Source organism: Ornithorhynchus anatinus, chromosome 3, assembly GCF_004115215.2.
Source record: "Ornithorhynchus anatinus isolate Pmale09 chromosome 3, mOrnAna1.pri.v4, whole genome shotgun sequence".
Taxonomy (NCBI): Eukaryota; Metazoa; Chordata; class Mammalia; order Monotremata; family Ornithorhynchidae; genus Ornithorhynchus; species Ornithorhynchus anatinus.
The window spans coordinates 30,864,946-30,886,229 of NC_041730.1; the positions used below are offsets into that span (position 1 = coordinate 30,864,946).

A 21,284-nucleotide genomic window follows, 5' to 3' on the forward strand; every position below is an offset into this window, starting at 1 on the left:
ATGACAATAGCGGTATTTGTTAGGTGCTTACAATGGGCTAAGCACTGTACTAAGTGCTGGGGTAGACACAAGATAATCAGGTCCCACATGGGACTCATAGACCTAAATAGGAGGGAGAATAGTATTGAATCCCCATTTTGTAGTCAAGGGAAGAAGTTCAGTGACTTCCAAGGTCGCAGGGCAGACAAGTGGTGGAGCTGGGATTAGACCCCACATCCTCTGACTCCCAGACCCGTTCCCTTTCCAGTAGGCCAGGCCAAAGAACACGGTAACCATAACCAACTTCTTGTTCAATTTTTGAAGACTAAGATGAGCGAGCTGCTAGGATTTCTCCTCTGTACCCTATACTGGCATTCCTTAAAAGGGGTCCGAACTGTTGGGAAAACGTAAGGGTTAGATCCTTGGAATCTTTTTCCCCCTAAGTGGTAAAAGGAATCTTAAAAGTTTTCTATTCTGTTTTCACCCTTGCAGTTTGGAGGGAAACCTAGATCCCTGATGGCCCGTCTCCACGTCGAATGAGGCATTAAGAACATTTAACTGAAAAGGCACTACATCTACCAATTTAGCTATTTATAATCCTAATGTGTCTCTACATTTTCAGAGTTCTCATGAGCCACTTTCTGTACAAATAGCACGACTTTTTTTTTCTTTTTACAAAAGGAATGTGAGTGTAGAGTTGCTTGTGAGTTACCTAACCAACTCCACCGACGTATATGCACCCCAAAGGCAGATGACATATGGTTGTGGTACATCCCTGCTAAACATCATCAAAGCCTATTACGGGAGGTGCTGGCTAAGAAGCCATCTTGCTCAGAAAGGTTAACGGAGAAATCCACAGACATCTAGATGTACCACAACCACAGACAAATGAGAAAAGACAGGAACTTACTTTATTTTAAAATAAAACAATAAAGACCCCCTACAAAAAGAAAAATCTCTGAATGTGGAATGTTCTAAGAGTCAATCACCTAACCCTTTTAGTAAAATTACAATTTTGAAAAAAAAATCCAGTTTTCTAACAGTTAATTTCAGAATCGTCAAAGAGTTGAACGCTTACTGGTCAAACTACTGAAAAGAAGAAGAGACTAAATCTTTATATGAGAAATAAGTATCATTAACTTAATAGCCTTTGCTTAACACGGGATTAAACCAAGACAAACTCAAAGTGGGATGTGACAAGCAGCAGCTGTAAATTCACAGGCACATCGCAGTACAACTGAGGCAAGAGCCAGAGTGAGTCTCAACCCGGACAAAGGCTAATCCGCTACCGGAACTGGGCCCTGCTATTCAACCTGTGGCTGTTGTCTCCCTAAGCATTCTCGTCATAGGGTAAAAATAGGACTATGAATAATGCCTCCACAAGACCAAGAACTCGATTAGTGTGGATTATTAAAGACAAGGACGTAAGTGCAGGTACCACAGGAATAACTGTTGGAAAACCTCCAAGAGCATAAAATTCGTGAGACAGTAACGAAATGACTGTATAACAGCAATCTCATAAGCATGTTAACCATTGTACATCAGTGTTCCAGGATACAATTTTTATAAACATGTTTTATTTGTCTTTGCTTATACCATTAGAATCGAAACTGCTGGCTGTCATTTCCCTTAAAAGGGGAAATCGATCCAAACACATACTGGTGCTTTTCAAAAGATAGCAATTAAAAGGGCGGCAGCGGCAGGCATTTGATATTTTTCTCTTAAAAACCTTCGGGCTGCAGGAGAGAGACATGTGACCAAAAGTGTTACGATTATCCATTAGAGATTTTCATCAGTACCTGAACCAATTATTTAGATGACAATACAGCAAGGTCAAGTATTAGTGACAGACAATGTGCATGTCATAAGGAATGATAAATATACAATACCAATCCTTACAAAAAGTCATTGCTATCAAAGAAACTGTTAAATGTGTTCAAAAAGGTATCTAAATACTTCACATTAAATACAGAAGCGGCCATCCAGATTACATCCCATAGTTGTTGCAGATTCTGTAAAGTGCCAATCAAAGCCTAATTTTTTCATTTTGGCTTTGTTGTACAATATCGGCTTTCGCAAAGCAATTTATATATTTTTTTAACCACAGAAAAGTTTGGCCTGGTGACGAAGAGTGTTGGTTTTCAGCCTCATCTGTGTGACTAGGGGCCCATGCATCGTTTACTATGCATCCCAAAACACTCCTTGCTCCAAATTTAACCGGGAAAGCGGTGAAATGCAGTTACTCTGCCAAACCACACTCCACAACTTGCAGCTTCCTTTCATGGGAAATATTTTAGTTTTGTCAATTACCATCAGAACAACAACTCTGGGGCTGACTTGCAGATTTTATCCAATGTCAAAAATGAGTCAATCTTGCTTTTTCCAGCCACTTCAAATAATCATGGAGGTCTGATCACCCTGAAAGTGTGTTGCTTTTGTTTTACTCCTAAGCAAGGGTGAGGAATCTGAATATCATGTGCAAGGCTCAAGATGACGCTTAGGACAGAACATGCAGAGTAAAAATGGTTTCCTTCCATATCCAGGTAATATAAAGCTGACAACTGGAGTCCTGTCTTTATGGGATGAAAACAGTCCCTTTACAATGAACTTCCTGAAAGGGAGAACAAATAGATAATAACTCTTCTGGTAACATGTTATGGTACACTGGCCAGTGTGTTTTTGGCGTTTCAACATAATCCAGTGAATCCGTTTAATTCACTTGTTGAGTGTTCATTTGCGGCATCCCTCTGTTGGGTCTTGGAGGACCTCCACGACCTAAGAAACATAAACGGGCAGTTGAAATCTCTCTCAAACACATTTCTTTCCACATTTCTTTCAACCAGATGAGATAGAAGCTTGGTAAGAATTTGAAGAAAATCTGCTATGAAATTCTAGGTCTCAGAACTCTCTTCCCCCAAGGTTGGACGTTCTCTCTTCTATGACGATCTTCATTACTCACGCTGTGGCTAAACAGATAGGTCCCAACAGGAACCATTCTCTGAACGAATATTCGAAAAAGGCTAAAGCCCACCCAAAAGCACATATTGCCAAGTCTTAGGAACCAAAGAGCAACTTCCAAATTAGATGAGCAACAGCAGCCCATGTGAGATGACAGGTTTTTGTTTTTTAAAAAAATAAGGTAACTTTATAATGTTTTACTCGAAAGACAACTTCGTTTGGATGAAGAAGTGCTATGTAAGACTTTCAGCTGAAACTAGATGAGCATTTTCATTCAAGAGTTCCACAATTCAGTACCTAGCTAGTCTGAGAAGGGTAAAGGCATTCTTGACATGTGGTCTAGCTCAAGTTCCAAGATGGGACTAGAAATTCCAATGGAGTGGACCTAAAAATGCCACCATGAGCACTGCATTACCTCGAGGGGCTCCCCGTGGTCCACTCTGTCCAGAGCCACGTTTGAAGTTCTGTTGATAACCATCCTAAAGGGGGGGGTTGAGGGGTAAAGAATTAGAAGCAAGATAAAAATTGGTATCTTCTATGTTTTAGCTCCTTCATACTATCTACTAACCCTCAGCGTTGGCACTGCTAAGCATACACAATCTCATATTGGGTCAGATGAGTGGTCTAACTAGTCCAGTACTGGGTCACTGACAATAGTATCAAAGGTTCTCAGAGAACCTTGAATGGTCATCTTGACCCTAGATAGGTCGTCTAACATCCTTCTTTATTCTAATATTTGGTTTGTAAATATTTTATATCTGTCTCCATTAGAACACTCTACTAGTATATGGGGAAAGATCATATCTTGTGCTTCTGTTGTACTTTCCCAAGTAATGCATTCATATAGTAGGTGTTCAATAGCTTTATTCATACCATACTACAGAACATGTGCTGATGAATATATCAAAACCTTCCTTTTGATAGTCTTAGTTGATATGCTTCATAATTTCAATCCATCAGTGACATCTGAGCGCTTCCTGTGTGCAGAGCACCGTACGAAGCACTTGACAGAATGTATTTCCTCTGGTAATGTATTCCACATGCTTGCCAATCTTGTTTGGATTTTTCCTTTAATTTGTTTTGAGCTCATCACCTCAAGTTTTGAAGGATGTCCCTTATTCCTATGAGCATGCAATTGGATGAGGTAGTCCATTTTCATCAGATCCAGTCTATCAATCAATCAATGGTATTTACTGAGCACTTACTGTGTGCAGAGCACTGTACTACGTGCTTGGGAGAGTACACTACAACAGAGCTGGTAGACACGTTCCCTGCCCACCAGGAGCTTACAGTCTGGAGGGGGAGACAAACATTAAAATAAATTATGGATATGTACATAAGTGCTGTAGGGCTTAGAGTGGTGTGAATATCAAGTGCTTAAAGACTACAGATCAAAGTGCATGGCCATGCAGAGAGGAGAGGGAGTAAGGGAAAGGAGAGCTTCGTTTGGGAAGGCCTCTTGGAGAAGTTGTAATTTTAGTAAGGCTGTAAAAGTGGGGTAAGTGATCATCTTTTGGATATTTAGGGGGAGGGAGTTCCAGGGCAGAGGGAGGATATGGGCAAGGGGTCGGGGCAAGTTAGATGAAATTGAGGTACAGGGGATAAGCTGGTGAAAGGAATGAAGTGAGTAGACTGGGTTGTAGTAGATCAGCGACGTAAGAAAGTGCTTGCCAAATGGGAAGGGGTTCTAGTTGATGTCAAGGTGCGTGGCCAAATACTAGAGGCTTTTGATGAGTGGTGAAATGTGAACTGAACAGTTTATTTTAGAAAAATAACTCAGGAGCAGAGTGAAGAAAGGACTAGAGTGGGGAGAGACAGGGAGCCAGTGAGAAGGCTGATGGCGTAGTTAAGGAGAGATATAAGTGCTTGGATCAGCACAGTAGCAATATTGATGGAGAGGAAAGGGGGAATTTAGCAATGCTGTGACAGGATCTGGTGACAAGATGAATATATGGGTTGAATGAGTTGAGGATAATATGCCAAGGTTATAGGCTTGTGGGACAGGGAAGATAGTGATGTCTACGATATTGCAGCATCAATCAATGGTATTTATTGAGCGCTTACCACGTGCAAAACACTGCACCAAGTGCTTGAAAAGTACAATACAACAAAGTTGGTAGATAGGTTCCCTGCCCAACCAGGAAGTATAGAGGAAGACTTTCTGAAGTATCTCTCTGAAGCTAGAACAAATATTGTTTCCTTGATGAAGTTCCAACCAGAATTTCATATACCAGCTGTGTAATCCTAGTTTTATATAACTAGAAGAATTACGTGGAAAAAAACAAGCATTTTGTTATTACTTGTGGTTACCTCAGCACATGAAGAGGTGTAAGAGTATTTATCAAGTGCCTACTGCATACCAAGCATTGTTCTCAGCCCTGGGAAAGAAGTACATGAATGAGGTAAGGACAGGTTTTTTTTGGTCCTCAAGAGGCTGAAGGCTGGCATAAAGCACATAAGGAAAGGTGAAACACAAAAGACAAGGACGATAATAAAAAGGACAGCAGGAATTGGATTTCAGACTCCCCAAGGCTCATACCAACAAACAAAGAAGCCGCAGCCATGATGGTGACCTTCCCAATATTCTCAAAGTTAAGAAGTCATGCTGCCTTTGTTTGGGTCTTTCCTAGGTGCTGATGGAAGTCCCTCAGGTGTGTGGCACTAAGGAGGTTGAATGTTTAAGAGATAAGGAGTGGGGGGGGGGGCTTCTGCTGCTTTCCCTCAGTCAACAACATGAATATGCCTTTCCTGAAGATATCTATTTTAACGTCATCTCCCCCTGTAGACTAAGTTTCTTGAGGGCAAGGATCACGCCTACCAACTCTGTTGTATTGTACTTTCTCAAAGGCTTAGTATGGTGTTCTGCATACAGTAAGAGTGCTCATTAAATACTACTGATTGATTCCTGAATCCATTCCGATGGTACCAAGAGCATCACAATGGAGTTTAGATTACTTTTACTTCTAGAAGCACTGTCTTGTAGGTGTTCATTTATTTGGAAGTCCACTTGACATTCTGCTGCCCACTCACTCAGCTTCCTACAATTTGTCCTCCCTAGACTGTAAGCTTGATGTGGGCAGGGAACGTATCTGCCAAGTCTGTTGGACTGGACTCTCCAAAGTGCTTAGTAGAGTCCTCTGCACACGGTAAACTCTCAATAAGTACCACTGATTGACCAACATGGCAATTAATAACCCAGAAGAGTTCAGTAGAACTCTGGAAAATTAAAAATCTAGAAATTGTTTCCCTGAACAGTACCCCTAGCAGATGATTTGTGAAAATGCTACACAAATCAGTCTTAACCCAGCCTCCTGAAGATCTTACTATTCACAATTCTCCACCGAGAAAAAGTGCCATTCACCCCTGACTTTTCATTCCTAGCTCTCTGAAAATATCCCCCTCTCCTCCCCAGAATCACATTTTAACAACAACAACAACAATAATTTGGGGCATTTGCTAAGCACTCACTATATGTCAGGCACTATACTAAGCACTGGGGCAGATACAAGCAAATTGGGTTGCACACAGTCCCTGTCCCACATGGGGCTCAGTCTTAATCCCCATTTTACAGATGAGGTAACCGAGGCACAGAGAAGTGAAGTGACCTGCCCAAGGTCAGACAGTATGCAGGTGGCAGAGCCAGGATTAGATCCAGGTCCTCTGATTCCCAGGCCATGCTCTTTCCAGTAGGCCACACTGCTCTTCAATTTTTAGAACAGGTACTAAACTTCAGAAAATAAAGACTCACAATTTGACTCCAGGCCTCTAGTATCAAAAAATCTGGAGGGAGTACTTAATAATTTTAGAAGACTATTCAGTCACTGAGACTTGAGTTCTGATTTTACCTCCACCACTGTCTTTGTGACCTTAGATAAGGTACTTGAGCTCCCTGCATCATAAAACCAAAATAATGTTGCGCCAGTTCCACTCCCCATAATGTTATTAAGTTAAATGAGAAAGCTGTTCAAAAAAGCATTGTGATAAACCAAAAAAATCCAAATCGCATTTCAAAAACCTGCTTACTCACCCGTTGATAGTTGGAGTAATCTCGAGGAGCATTAAATTGGGATTGCGTGTAACCACTGTTCGGAGTGTTAGAAAACGAAGGCCGGTAGCCATCATACCCACCTAAAATTTAAGGGAAAAAATGTTGTCTTTACAGGAATGTGCTTTATTATTAATGGTGGACAACTGAAAATTACTAGGGAAAAAATTTCTACAAAAGTCCATTTTCTCATTAACTCAGAAATTGCTATAAATCCATTTTCCCCTCTTCCACACCTCCCAACCCATTTTTGCTATGAAATCTGAATAGGTGTACTTTAGCAAGTTTTATTATTGCATCCAAAAAGAACAAATCATGGGCAAAAAATGTTGTTAAGGTAAAAAAGGGCAATTATAAATCAAGAATTTGAGAGATACTGGTATAAATCTTCATTCACACAAATCTACCCTTTTTAATCTTCTGAATGACTAAGACCAAACTGCAAATCAGCCATAAAACATATGCACTGTTCAATAAATAAATAAAACTAAAAAGCTCCTGAACTAGCATGGATGCACTGAGAATGGGGCAGAAAAATAGTGTAAACACAAGTCATTAATGCAGATAAATTCAGATACCTTTAAAGAGTATTTATTAAATGGTAGTATACTTGGTTCAAGGCATCTCACTTCAATACCACGTGAAAATTTGCCTTTCTGAAAGAGAAAGCTAGATACAGTTGCAAAAATGGATTAAAAGCTTGCTCTTTACCTCTGAACCCATTGGCAGGGCCCCTGTATCCATTCATTAAGCCTCTAGTGCCACGAGATCCGCCACGAGGTACACCTCGGCTGTTGTAATAAGGCTGACTGCTTCGAGGGAAGCCAGTATTCTGCTGCGGAGGCTGCTGGTGGTTACCTGCCACTTGGTGGGACTGGTCCTGGGAACCATGGTAGGCACCAACCACTTAAATGGAAAGCAAACATAACATACCACTTATATTTCTTTGACCAGACTGCCCAACAATATTTTCAGCACCACGTTTTTCAAAGTCGGGTTTGCCTTTAATATTCCCCAAGGGGGTTTGCCATGCAGCTCTAAAGGATCAAAAATCGTAGTAGTTGAGCGATTAATTATAGAAATGGTTTGCCTCTTCTTTGGGTGTTAAAGACACGCCAATTGGGGGGTCATTCACTCACTCAGTCGTATTTACTGAGCACTTACTATGTGCAGAGCACTGTACTAAGCACTTGGAATGTACAATTCGGCAACAGATAGAGACCATCCCTGCCCAACAACGGGCTCACAGTCGAAACAAGGGAGACAACAAAACAAGTAGTCAGGCATCAGTGCAGGCTGCTATTTCCATGACATTATAAAACAGTATAATTTATATGTAAATAGAGGCATAAACATAGTACTCCTACACCACATATGAATTCCCAACTGCTTCCTGTTGTTGGTTTGGTGTTTTGTTTTGTTTTTTAACTCCAATGTATATTTTACAGGAAATCTCTAAAACTGACTATCAGTAACTGGAAACACTGCATCCAATTTTCTCAGAACTGCAATGGAATAAATGGGGGCTTGATTCAGGTACCACCATCTGACGCCTTATTTTCACCTAAATCACCCAGAATTATAAACTCAATTTGAGGTGAAATATAGCTACACTAATATATTTAGAGTCCCGATACGGTAAGCCAACTTTCAATCAATCGTATTTATTAAGTGCTTACTGTGTGGAGAGCACTGTACTACATGCTTGAGAGAGTACAACACAACAGTATAATGGAACAGACTCTGCACACAACAAGCTCACAATCAGAGGGAGAGGCAGACATTAATATGAACAAATGAACTACAGATACTAAAAAGTAAGGTTACTCACCTGTCTGGAGCTGCTCTTGCTGAAGTTCTGATTGCTCTACTTGATGAGGCTGGTTAGAAAAACTCTGATTATAACTAGCTTGATATTGATTTTGTTGTTTTAAGTTTTCTGGCTCATTAACAGGAGGAACTGGTGCATTCATATTGAACACCTAAAAGTGGTGAGGGAAAAGAAAATTAGAACATCTTTGCAGCCTCAAAAACTATTACTATTATTCCCAATCTCTAAATAAACATGAGATGAAAACTTCTTCATATATACCCAAGTTCTTACGAACCCAAGTTGATTTTAGTATTTTGGTGACTAAGAGCTTACACTTAATGGAATTTATTCAAAGAACACACAGCCTCAAAACGCAGAAAAGGAAGTGAAGTGACCACAAGAACAAGAACTTCAGTTCTGTTCATTTATGACTTACAGTTTGCATGGACTGGAATGGTGCTGCATTGACATTGATTCCACTGCTATGGAGAGGTTTGCTTGTTCCAGCCTGGAATACCTGAGGCTGAGAGGCAGCAGGAAGGGTTGAAGATGCTGCTGTCTGATCTGAACTTAGAGACATTGAGGCCTAAGTATAATTGAAAGAGAAGCATGTTAGCATTTTCCTATAAAGCCCTAATTATCAATATTCACTTCTGGGTTTATTTCCATTTACAGACGTTTTGACAGTCCTTTGTAAAATGCCACAAATACACTATTTATATCACCCTACCATCAGGACCAATAAGCCATAAGAAGTAAGTTTTACTATCCCTTAATACACTTTTCTTTTGTAATGCTAAATCCAAAAGTGTATACCAGAGTGCACATTTAAATCAGAGCAGTAATAAGTGAAAAACTTACCTGAATCTGGTCAATTGATTCTTTTTGGGGCCGTTGTTCTGCACTGTGAGAAGGTTGGTACATGGGCTGTGGGGCTGTGTACCCCTCACTTGTGGAAGAAACCAAAGGAACCTAGAACAAATATTCAGAATTTTAAAGTCACTTTTCATTAACAAAATGGACCATTACAGCAAAACAGAAGCCATTTAGCTATAAAGAAGCCATTTAGCTATAATAGCTCTCTGGACAATGTGCGGGTAGTGCACACACATAGCTGATTACTTGCCTTTTTTGTCTGCCAGATTACCAAGGCATGGAACCCAAAAGAGATAGACAGAAGCCTAACATGATTCAGAAAATATGGTGGGTTCATTGCTTATTCTTTCTATCAATACCTAAAGTGATGCTAATTTAAAATTAGCCTTTTTAAAGGCACAATCGAGAAGCAGTGTGGCTCAGTGGAAAGAGCCCGGGCTTGGGAGTCAAGAGGTCGTGGGTTCTAATCCCGGCCCTGCCGCTTGACAGCTGTGTGTCTTTGGGCAAGTCACTTAACTTCTCTGTGCCTCACTTACCTCATCTGTAAAATGGGGATTAAAACTGTGAGCCTCACATGGGACAACCTGATTACTCTCTATGCCCCAGCGCTTAGAACAGTGCTTTGCACATAGGAAGTGCTTAACAAATACCACCATTATTATTATTTTTATTATCAAAGGCAACAGCAAGAAAGCCAGCCTCTCCTGACCTTTCTCTATGGCTCCCACCTCCACCCTCTCCTATGCCACCCCAGGTTATCTTTCTCCACAGTCTTACTGCCACCCCAGGAAGAGTGTGGCAGGAGGGTTGTTGACTTATCAGAAGTTTCCCATGCACTCGCACAAGTCCCTCAATACCCTCACTCTTAATATGGTAGAAGACAAATTAACTTAACAGAAATAAAAGTTTATACCCATGCCAATGACTATACAATTTGAGCACTTAAAACACTGCTAGTAGATGAAAATATAAATGTTTCCTTCAAGAAACAGGAAACTCTGTTTGAATCAAGAAGGCAAATTTGAAAGAAGAAAATCTGCAGATAAGCATCATTCTACCTGTGTGGCTTCTGGTTGCACGGAAACTTGATTAGGTTGAGCAAGTCTGGACTCAGTATGAACTGCAAATTCAAAAGTCAAAGTTCTTTCATTTACTATCAGATTCATAGAGTTTCAAAAATCACATTTTGTTCCGAACAAAGACCCCATGGAAAAACACAGGACTGAGAGTCAAGAGGTTTGGGTTTGAGCCCAGCCCTGGCACTAGTCTACGGGGTGACACCGGGGAAGTCACTTAGCTTCTATGGGCCTTGGTTTCATCAACTGTAAAACAGACATTAGCTACACTGTGAGTCCCTTATGGGATGGGGGACTGGTTTATAGCTCACAACCTTGATTTCACTCCGGCGCTTAGTACAGGGCTCAAGTGATGACAGTGCATTTAATTCTCCCATAGTGCAGGGGGTTAAATGTTTTTGATAAACTCTTTGTGCACTAAGGAAAGTTTAACCTATGTACACATACCTCGACTAACATCAAAAAAGTACACATGCGTACTATGTGACATTTTACTCAAAATGCACAGTGGAACACTTGAGGAAAAACAGTGCATTGGGAGCTGGGCAGCAATAGATCACCAATTACAGAGGTAAAGGAAATGGCAGATCATCTGCCATCCACCTTGGTGAGTCTCTAGGTCAAAGTCTCTTTTCCCTCTCTTCCCACTTTACTTCCACCTTTCAATTTGGGCACACTAGTTTTAAAGAGAATTTAAGAGGTAAGCCAAAAGGTCAGCATATATGAAAATTTGGGGGGTGGGGAGGTGGGTTGATTAAAAAAACTACTGGTACCCAGTCATGGCCTGGAATTTTAGATGTTAAGGCTATTTTCTCCTCTTCCCAATGTATTTAGCAACACTAACCGGGAGGGCAAACCAGTTGTGGCATATCCATGGTTTGTCCTGGATTCATGGGCTGTGCAGAGACAATGGCGGGGTCAAGGGTCTGATTTTCAAAATCCAGCATGGAATCCTGAATCAAGATTGAAATAAAATGAAATTACAATCAGGTGTCAAATGACAGATAACCGAATTACTTCCAGTCAGGCCTTAGTTCAGCATTCACAATAAACCCCCACCTGCATGAAATTGTATGGCCCTTGCATTTGTGCCATAAGGTCCTGAACTCGCTGCCTCCTCACAAGAGGGTCTGCCTGGGCCACTGTCGACAGTGTATGGGGCTCTGGGACCGACGGGGTTGTAGCCTGTGGTTGCTGTTGAAGTGAGTTCACAACCTAATAACGGAGCAGGAAAAAAGAAAAATTACAAAAAAATTTGAGACCAATGACTCAACCTTTTAACTACATCTGCCATAACAAGAAATCGTATATTGTGACTACACTGCACCCCTGGACACATTCCATGTCTCACTTAGAGCTCACAGTCTTAATCCCCAATGTACAGATGAGGTATCTGAGGCACAGAAGTTAGACCATTTGCCCAAGGTCACACAGCAGACAAGTGGCAGAGCTGGGATTAGAATACTTACTCATCCCCTCTTCATGTCTCCTGGTGCTTATCCTCATTATCCTTTCCTCCCTCATTATGTTCCTAATTTTGTGACCCTTTTTTCTCCTTGTATTTCCTTTTCTGTCGGTCTCATCCTCTCCCTGTTTTGTAAACTGAGTACAGAGAGAACCCTCTAGATGATGAATGATTTGAAAAAGTATTCCATGTCTGAAATTGACACTTCAAGGAAGTGGTTTCCACTGTTCTCGGAGTTCACATTATCAGGCATAAAAAGATCAGCAAGTACACTTGATAATTCCTATTCCACAGGACCACTCAGAGAATTTAAGTTTCTCTTCATATCTTTATACTGAGATTAAATGTCTTACCTACACAAAGTTTAGCAATGTGCTACACATGATGAATTGGCAGAAGATATTCACCTGAATCGTAGATTCCCCAAAAAGTTTATATTCCATTACAAAGCTGTACAAGTACTAAAAAAATGATTGGACTGAGGGATTTTGCTTTTGCCGAGTCCAGCCAGAACCAGAAAAGGGTTCAGAGACCACTTCTAAAGGGGTAGAACCATACATGTAAGATGCGGTTTTGTGCTTCCATACACACAAAATTGTCACTGTTGTGTCATGTGACTGCATCCTAGTGCCAGTCCCATATAACCCATCCAGCCAAAACCATGTTTTAAAGACAAAAAAAAAAAAAAAGGAACTGGGGGCTGGGGTCAAGAGGGAGAAAAGAAGGGAAGGAAAATGATAAGAGAAACAACATGGTTTAGTGGAAAGAGCATGGGCCTGGGAGTCAGAAGGACTCTCATTCAATGATCACAATTACCATACTGTTCCAGAGAAAAGAGATTCTCCCCTGTTTCAGGGAACCATCCGGAATTCAAGTGGCAAAGTTCCCTTTAGGGAAGGGAACTTTCCCTACATATTCCTAGGATTTCCAAGGAAGTTGGATGGCTTTTTCAGCCCTATCGCATCATGTGCCATAATCTAAAGTATCTAAGAGTAGCTGAAGGAAATAAGTCAGATGTGGACACCAGAGATGACTCTGCATGTTTTCATGACATTTCTCATCAAGAAGAACGGAGTACAGCAAGGTATTAGTGACTCATCTTGAGCAAAAGTTTCTACTTCCATTTGAAGACAATAGCAATATTTTAAATATAGGATTTCCCTGTCAACCTCAAGGACTCAGCTAAAAGTAGCCATAGCCTGGGGGGTGGGGGAGGAGACCAAAGGCTTATGAAATAAGAGGTTAAGGGATGCTCAGCTTCCAACAAACCTGTTAGGGATTTGTAAACAAACCCACAGTACTGCTTTAAGAAGGCTGTACTTTGAAGGCTTCTTGAATAGGGAACTTACTGTCTGGTTTAAGTTCACTGTTACCAGTAATTTTACAAAAACTGGACTTATACCTCAAATTAAAATACACACTGTACTTCGGCATTACCTTACCTCAACCGTTTCGACCGCCCACTCTTCAACCTGTTCCTTTTCACTGCTGCTGAATTGCGCCTCAGCCATAAACTGCCTGTTTACATACTGCAAAAAGGAAGTATAAGCATGGTGACTCCTGAATTTTTCAGAGGGGAATTCACTTACTAAGCATCTAATGAAAACCAAACCAAATACCTCTGTTGATTCAACTTCACTTTGTTCAGCATATTCTTCTGCTGGCTCAGGTTCTAGACCAAAAAATAAAGAAAAAACCTGAGAAAAAGAATCTTGAACAACAACAACAAAAAATGAACCTAATGGAAAGTGGAGGAAGCGGCACAGCCTAGTGACAAAAGCATGAGACTGGGTTTGAATTCTAGCTCTGCCATTTGTCTGGTTGTGATCGTGGGCCTTAGTATCTCTGGGCCCCAGTTTTCTCATTTATAAAACAGGAATAAAATAATGCTGTGGGAAATGGAATGTACTTGAGCTGGTTATCTATATTCAGCATATCACTTAGCATACTGCTTGGCACCCAGTATACACATATACTCCAGCTTAATACAGTGCCTGACACATAAGTGCTCAGTACCATAATTATTGTTACTATTATTACTAATAATCCCCCCCCCACACACACACACCTATGAATACACAAGAATACACATTTGAACCATTTGCCCAGATAAATCCAATGGAGAGGGCAGGCAACATTGTCACTTGCATCTGGTGGGAGCTCAGTAAATATTACTATATCAGTAACTAATTTCAATATCACACGCAAAAAAAGAGGAAGAGAATTCTACTTTAACTTTATTCCTGCTTAACTGAATTCCATCAATTCCCAAAATGCTTTTTCCTTAAATTATCATAACTACCTGTTGACTGTGTTTTCCTCTCTTGTCTCCATGACTACATTAAAAGCTCCACAAAGGTGGACATGTACTGCAAGTACTTTCTGAGTGCTTATTCCTCCACTTCTCAACTGACATGGCAAGGAGTTACTACAAGAAGTGGCACATCCACCAGACAACATGACCATAATATGAACACCAAATAGCCAAAATACAGCTTCCATTGACATGGTTGTACTGCTATACAGCCAGGTGCAGGATTTTATTCATATCCATTATGTGGATATTATAAACTGCAAAACTTCCAAGTGCCTATTTTCACAGGTCAACGTACGAGGTGACCCACGAAACAAGTTAGATTTTGAGGACAATGAGTCTCTCTAAGACACACTGCATGGTTTTTCCCATTACAAAACAAATTTAATTTTTCAATCCCTTTGGCTTCCTTCCCACTTCTGGAACTAACAAAACTAAAGATAAAGCAATTCATTCAAATGGCAATTTGGTTTCCTAAATGTCTGCAGGAGGCGATCCCCCTCAGCATTAAGTCTCAGTTTTGAGACTTCGGGACTGAGAGCCTATGCTAAGGAATGGATCCATTCCTCTACAGCCGGACTAGCTTGTGCAATGCCACTCACTTATGTCAGCCACTTTCCTGTTGGTACACCGAATAAAACCAGCAAGTGGAATGACAAGGAAGTAGCACATTAGGAAGTGCATGGGAAGTCTTCACCTATGTAGGCCAGCTTCAACCAAATCTGGAGTTAGAAGCTTTGGCCTCCTGATTCCCAGAGCACTGGTCTTTCCATGACTAGAAAAACATGGACACTGAATCACCAGCTATCACTTCCCCCAGTTCCCAAAATGACATTGTACAGGCATACCTTGCTATAAGATTGCCCCATTAGACGCTGTTTCACATCACAGGAGATTTAACCAAGTTTTCCCTATATAGTCCCTGTTGGCTAATGCATCACTGTAAAGTCTTTTAAAAGTATATGTTCCATAGTATTCTGAAACTAGGAGCAGTAGCAGCAATGTCCATTAATACCATGGCTATTTGTACAAGTCTCAGAATGTTGGAGGATTTAACCTAGGCATGGCTCCACGACAAAGGGAGAAGTCCATGAGCTCCCACGGGATGTCTGTGGGAGAGTAATGTGGGCCCTATACAAACTGCAAGAACTAAAAAAAGGAGCACCCCATTGTTTTGGCTTGCTTTAGTGGGATTGCTTTTATTGCTGAGTTCGGGAATGTAGAACTCACTTTGCTTAGTTGGCAATCTGTACATGAGGACTTTGACAGGATTGGAGATGGGCTTGCAGGTCACCTATAGGAGAAAATATATATTTGGACTCCTCACTCCAGTTAACGTTATTTCAAAGCCCCTGACTTTGCTTTCCAGGTCTGAAGGCCACACACACCATACTTGCTGAAAACTTGGCAACAAGCACACACCAAACACACAGACAGCCAAAAAGCTAGGAACCAGCACATGGCAGCAGTTTCAAAATTCATCTGGGACGGCCTAAAAATCTGAGACTGCCCAGGTAAATATTGAACTCAGGGTCACAATTATTGTGGTACCAGGAATCTTTGGGGTAGGGGAAATTAGAACTCCAAGTTGACTTGCTTTCAAGTAGCAGATTTCAAGAATATGGTCACAATAGTAAGGTACCTCTAATTCTCCATTTATCCAAGTGTCTAGATAATAATGACACAAAGAGAGCAGAGGAGTACCTATTCATTCTGAGGCCAACTAATCACCAGAGTGCCTCATAATTCTGCCAGCAAATTCACCACTGCTCAGATAACTGACCAAAAACATTCAGTGACACATTTCCATTTATCCTTAGCCCTTCCATTGATCAGTCCTATTTACTAAGTGCTTACTGTGTGCACAGCACTGTACTAAGCACTTGAGTATATTTAAATTATACATTCAAATTATTTGCTTCTGCTTCTGCTTTTATTTCTATCTTTCCTGTTAGGAGTATAAGGTTCTTGTGGTCAGGAAACTTCCGTGCTTAATGTTATCTTATCAGCCAAAGTTTTTAATAAAGGTACGTAAAATACCCAGTCACGATCCTCCTCTCGTTTCCGCCCCTTCCCAACATCGCCAGGATTGCTTCTTCTCCATCCCAACTGCTACCACCCTGATCCGAGCAACTGTCACGTAGCATGTCAATTACTGCATTAACCTCCTGGCTAAACCCTCTGCCTCCACCCTCTCCAGGACATACTGCATTTGCCTGCCCAGGTATTACTTTAAAGAAAAAAAAAAAAAACTGTGCACACCATGGTTCTCCACTCCTCAAAACCTCCAATGGTTGTCTATTCATCTCAACATCACGCAGCAATTTCTCACCATCATCTTGAAAGAAATCAGCTCTCTCTCCCCACTATCCCACCTCATTAATCTCTTACTACAATCGAGCCAGCACACTGCACTCCTCTAACACAAACTTGCAAACTTTGTGTTGCTCTTGTCTCTCCTGCTGTGGATCCTTAGTCTTAATAAATAAATCACACCTCCTCTAGGAAGCCCTCCCCGATTAACCTCAACTGCCCAAGTTACTGTCTCACCTATGCACTTGAATCTGTGACCCTCAAGCTCCTAGATTCTTACCCACCTCCCACAACACTTGTGTTCACATCCTTACCTACTGTTTTCCCTATTTGTAGTTTATATTATTGCCTTTCCTGCTAGATTTGAAGTCCACAGGTTTAGAAATTCTAGACTAAGCTCCAATATTTGTGTAACACCGGACAATCAAATTCTTAGGACCTCAGTTTCTCCACCAGTAAAATTCTGCCCCAGAATAGTATGAGGGCTAATGAGATGACAGATGTAAACGTACTTATAAAATTTAATACTGATGATTAAAAAGTTACATACCAGCTTCCGTTACTTGATCTTCAACTGCAGGTACCGGGGCTGTCTCCTCTTCTTCACATAATCCGTTTTGGTGGTTGTGGGTGCTGTCAAAATAACATGTCTGGAAAATGCGCTCAACGAGATCCTTTAGGACTTTATCTATAAAGGATTAAGAATTCAAGTAAGAATAAATTAATCATTCCAAGAGAACATTTTAAAAAGGAAAATTAATTTTTAAAATGAAAACATTGTCCACTTTCAGCTTTTCCATGACGCAGAGGTCACACTTACCCTCATTAAGGAAAGCTTAAAGCTTAAAAGTGTTAGGGTAAGTTCTGTGAGGGCAGGGATCATGTCTGCCTAATGAACTGTACTCCTCCAAGCGCTTAGTATAGTGCTGTGTATAAAGTGTTCAATATATATTCATTGATTGTCCGATTAATTGGCCTATCTCCCTCACTGATGCCCTGCACCCAGACAAACCACTTCTGCTAACACTGCATTCTAGTCTATTCAGCATGGCTCACATTGTTGAAAGGCAATGTTCTCTAGCAGTGTTCTAACCAAAATGCATAGTGGAAAATACACATGCAAGAACTGATATATTCTGCTCTTGATTTTTTTCTGTTGTTTTGAAAACACAGCCGTTCCAAAATTTCTAAAATGAAACCCATTTGTGCAAAGAAGTAAATTTCATCTGTGGTCATCATAAATCCAAGAAACCTGAATGTAATAGAGCCAGCAGAGGGAGCACCAGGATCTACATGCAGTTTACCCAGGAGGTCTGAACATTGAACATTTTATATCAAGCCACTAGAGGAACATAATTAAAGCTGCTGACATTTCACAGAAATTTTATGAAGTAAAAATAAAAACAGTGGGATGTTAAGCATTTACCATGCGTGAAGCACTGTACTAAGCTTGGGGAGGTATTCAGTACAATCTGATCAGACAGTCCCCTCTTCCACATGGGGGCTCACAATGAACAGTCAGTGGATCCCTATATTACAGATAAGGAAACTGAAGCACAGAGAACTTTAGAGATTTGCCAAGGCCGCTCAGCAGGCAAGGGGCAGAGCCGGTATTAAGAGTGTGGGTCTCCTCATTCTCAGGCCTGTATTCTTTTCACTAAGTCACACTGTCTGTCCTTACAGTAAATAACTTGTCCTTTTCTCCGTCAGGCAGATCTTTGTTAAGCAGACATCATACTCAATCCGTTCCTTACATCAGGCCAGATTTAATGGGCCCTTGACCTTCGCTTCTAGAAAAAAAATTCCATCTCTGCAAAAACCATGCGGCCTGAGCAAAGGCATTTAGTAAACAATAGCTCACCCTGCATCCAGGCAGGTTATAAAGCAAGTATTAATGGCTCTGGTGGTGGCCGGCACTGGGGAGCTAGAAGCCATGGGAACCAGGATGGAAAAGGTGGCTGGGAGCAGGAACACTGAAGCAGTGGCAAAAACTAGCTGGGGGAGAGACTGGGACAATCTCTTTATGGTCAGAGCTTCCCCTGCCCCAACCTTTGGACTTTCCACAATGCTATAGGGAACCGGCTCTTTGTCCGGCCTTGAAAGATAGATATGTATTGGTTGGGACACAGGCATAAGAGTTTCTGATAACTAACCCTCCAGTTATCAACTCATCTCCCTCCTACAATTTCTCTCCAAACTTCTTGAGAGTTTACACCCGCTGTCTCCACTTCCTACCCTCCCATTCTCTCCTATATCCCCTCTGATCTGGCTTCGTCCCCTTCACTCCAGAGAAACAGCCCTCTCTAAGGTAACCAATGACCTTCTCGCCCAATCTGATGGCCTCTACTTCATCCTAACATTCCTAGACCTCTCAGCCGCCTGTGACGCTGTAGACCACCCCCTTCTCCTTAAAACTTTATCCAACCTTGGATTCACTGACACTTTCCTCCCTTGGTTCTCCGACCTACCCTTCTCAGTCTCTTTTGGGGGCTCCTCCTCTGGCTCCCACCCTTTGACAGTAGGGGTTTCCCAAGGCTCAGTTCTAGGTCCCCTTCTATTCTCCCTCTACACCCACTCCTTTGGCTTCAGTTACCATCTCTACGCAGATGATTCGCAAACCTACACCTCCCACCTCCAGCCCTGACCTCTCTCCTTCTCTGCAATCTCACATCTCCTCCTGTCAAGACATATCTACTTGGATGTCCTGCCGACAACTCAAATTACATGTCTATATCTGCATTCCTTATCTTCACACCCAAACCGTCCTCCCCGTTTTTCCCACCACTTCACATACCACCACTACCCTCCCTGTCTCACAAGCCCATAACCTTGGCATTGTCTTCAACTCATCCCTCTCATTCAATCCACATATTCAATCTATCACTAAATTTTGTTGGGTTTACCTTCACAACACTGCTAAAATCCACCCCTTCCTCTCCATCCAAACTGCTACCACGCTGATCCAAACATTCATCCTTTCCCTCCTTGATTGAGTACTGCATCAGCCTCCCAGCTTAGTTCCCGGCCTCCTATCTCTCCTCACTCCAATCCATACTTCACTTGGCTGCACAGATCATCTATCCAAAAAAGACCCCAAAACAAAAACAACGTTCAGTCCATATAACCCACTCCGTAAGAGATCCTCCAATGGCCGCCCAACTATCTTTGCCTCCAACAGAAGCTCCTTACCATCGGCTTCAAAGCACTCAGTTACCTTGCCAACCTTCTACTACAGCCCAGCCCACACACTCCACTCCTCTGGCACCAGCTTACTCATTGTGCCCCAACTGTCTATCTCAACCCAACCTCTTTCCCGCATCCTCCTCCTAGCCTGGAACTTCCTCCTTTCCACAAATGCCAGAGCACCACTCTCTCCGCCTTCAAAGCACATCAATTAAGGTCACATCTTCTTCATGAGGTCTCCCCTGATTAAGCCCTCTTTTCCTGGTTTGGATCTGCAACCTTTGGACATTAGATAATCACCCCACCCCCAGCCCCACAGCCCTTATATAAATGTCTATTTTAAATTACTTATTTTTCACATAAATGTCTGTCTCCCCTAGACTGTAACCACATTATGGACAGGAAATGTGTCTGCTAATTCTGTCGTACCCTCCCAAGAGCTTAGAAATGCTCTGCACATATTAAATGCTCAATAAATACCATTAACTGATTGCTTGATCTTCACTCTGCTAATACTGAAGGTGAGCATAACTCCAAACATACATTCCTAACAGTTCACTTTCTTTAGTCCCCTAAAATAAATCTCAATGGAAATTTGACTTGCCAGCATTCTATTTAAAAATCAATAACTTGTTGGAAATATTTCCACAAGAAGTTACTTATAGAGGGGAGGCAATGAGCAAAATAGACTATTGAAGGCCAAGTAGGTGTCATGGGCCCAAGGATGCGATTTTTGTTAGGTTTTTTTTCCTATTCTAAACCCTTCCTCTCTACCTGCAGCACTGGCTCTATCTCTTTCACTTCTAAAAACACATGGTCCCACATTCCTTCATTGATTTCTCTAACTTCTCACCATGGTGGCTCCTTCCCTGCCATCCAAGTCCTCCAAAGCTCAACAGCCCACTCTTAAATCCCAAGTTCCCTCGAGCTATCACCCTAACTCCCTGTTCCCATTCCTAGCCACACACCCAGAACAGATCATTTACACCTGTTGCTTTTACTTCCTCTTTACTCACACAGTTCACTGCACCCAACGAGCGCTCAATAAATGTTCCTACTTAGAAATTTTGAGATCCATCACATTCCCAGGTAGGTCACTAAGTTAGGCTGGAAAATGTAGCACAGCAGCATTTACTGTGTGCCCTGTTGGTGCAATGCAATGTACTAAGCACCTGGGAAGTACAGAACCAAGTAGCAGCAAGAAATGAAAAACATGTTTCTGCAAAACTGGGTGCACATTCTAAATTCACCAACAAGGCTGA

The 21,284-nt window shown here is 41.6% G+C and overlaps 1 protein-coding gene across 1 annotated transcript in view; it reads right to left on the minus strand.

Annotated features, from left to right (window-relative positions):
* Positions 1-868: 868 nt before the first annotated feature.
* Positions 869-21,284, minus strand: part of CAPRIN1 (cell cycle associated protein 1) — a 40,481-nt gene continuing 20,065 nt past the window's right edge. The window contains exons 7-19 of the mRNA XM_029059918.2: positions 17,390-17,527; positions 13,832-13,884; positions 13,655-13,741; positions 11,807-11,962; positions 11,592-11,700; positions 10,730-10,791; positions 9,657-9,767; positions 9,232-9,381; positions 8,814-8,964; positions 7,694-7,888; positions 6,965-7,065; positions 3,353-3,416; positions 869-2,754 (exon numbers count right to left, since the gene is read on the minus strand). Coding sequence (XP_028915751.1) covers positions 2,690-2,754; positions 3,353-3,416; positions 6,965-7,065; positions 7,694-7,888; positions 8,814-8,964; positions 9,232-9,381; positions 9,657-9,767; positions 10,730-10,791; positions 11,592-11,700; positions 11,807-11,962; positions 13,655-13,741; positions 13,832-13,884; positions 17,390-17,527 — 1,442 coding nt within the window. The 3' untranslated portion in view covers positions 869-2,689. The remainder of the gene's footprint in view (positions 2,755-3,352; positions 3,417-6,964; positions 7,066-7,693; positions 7,889-8,813; positions 8,965-9,231; positions 9,382-9,656; positions 9,768-10,729; positions 10,792-11,591; positions 11,701-11,806; positions 11,963-13,654; positions 13,742-13,831; positions 13,885-17,389; positions 17,528-21,284) is intronic.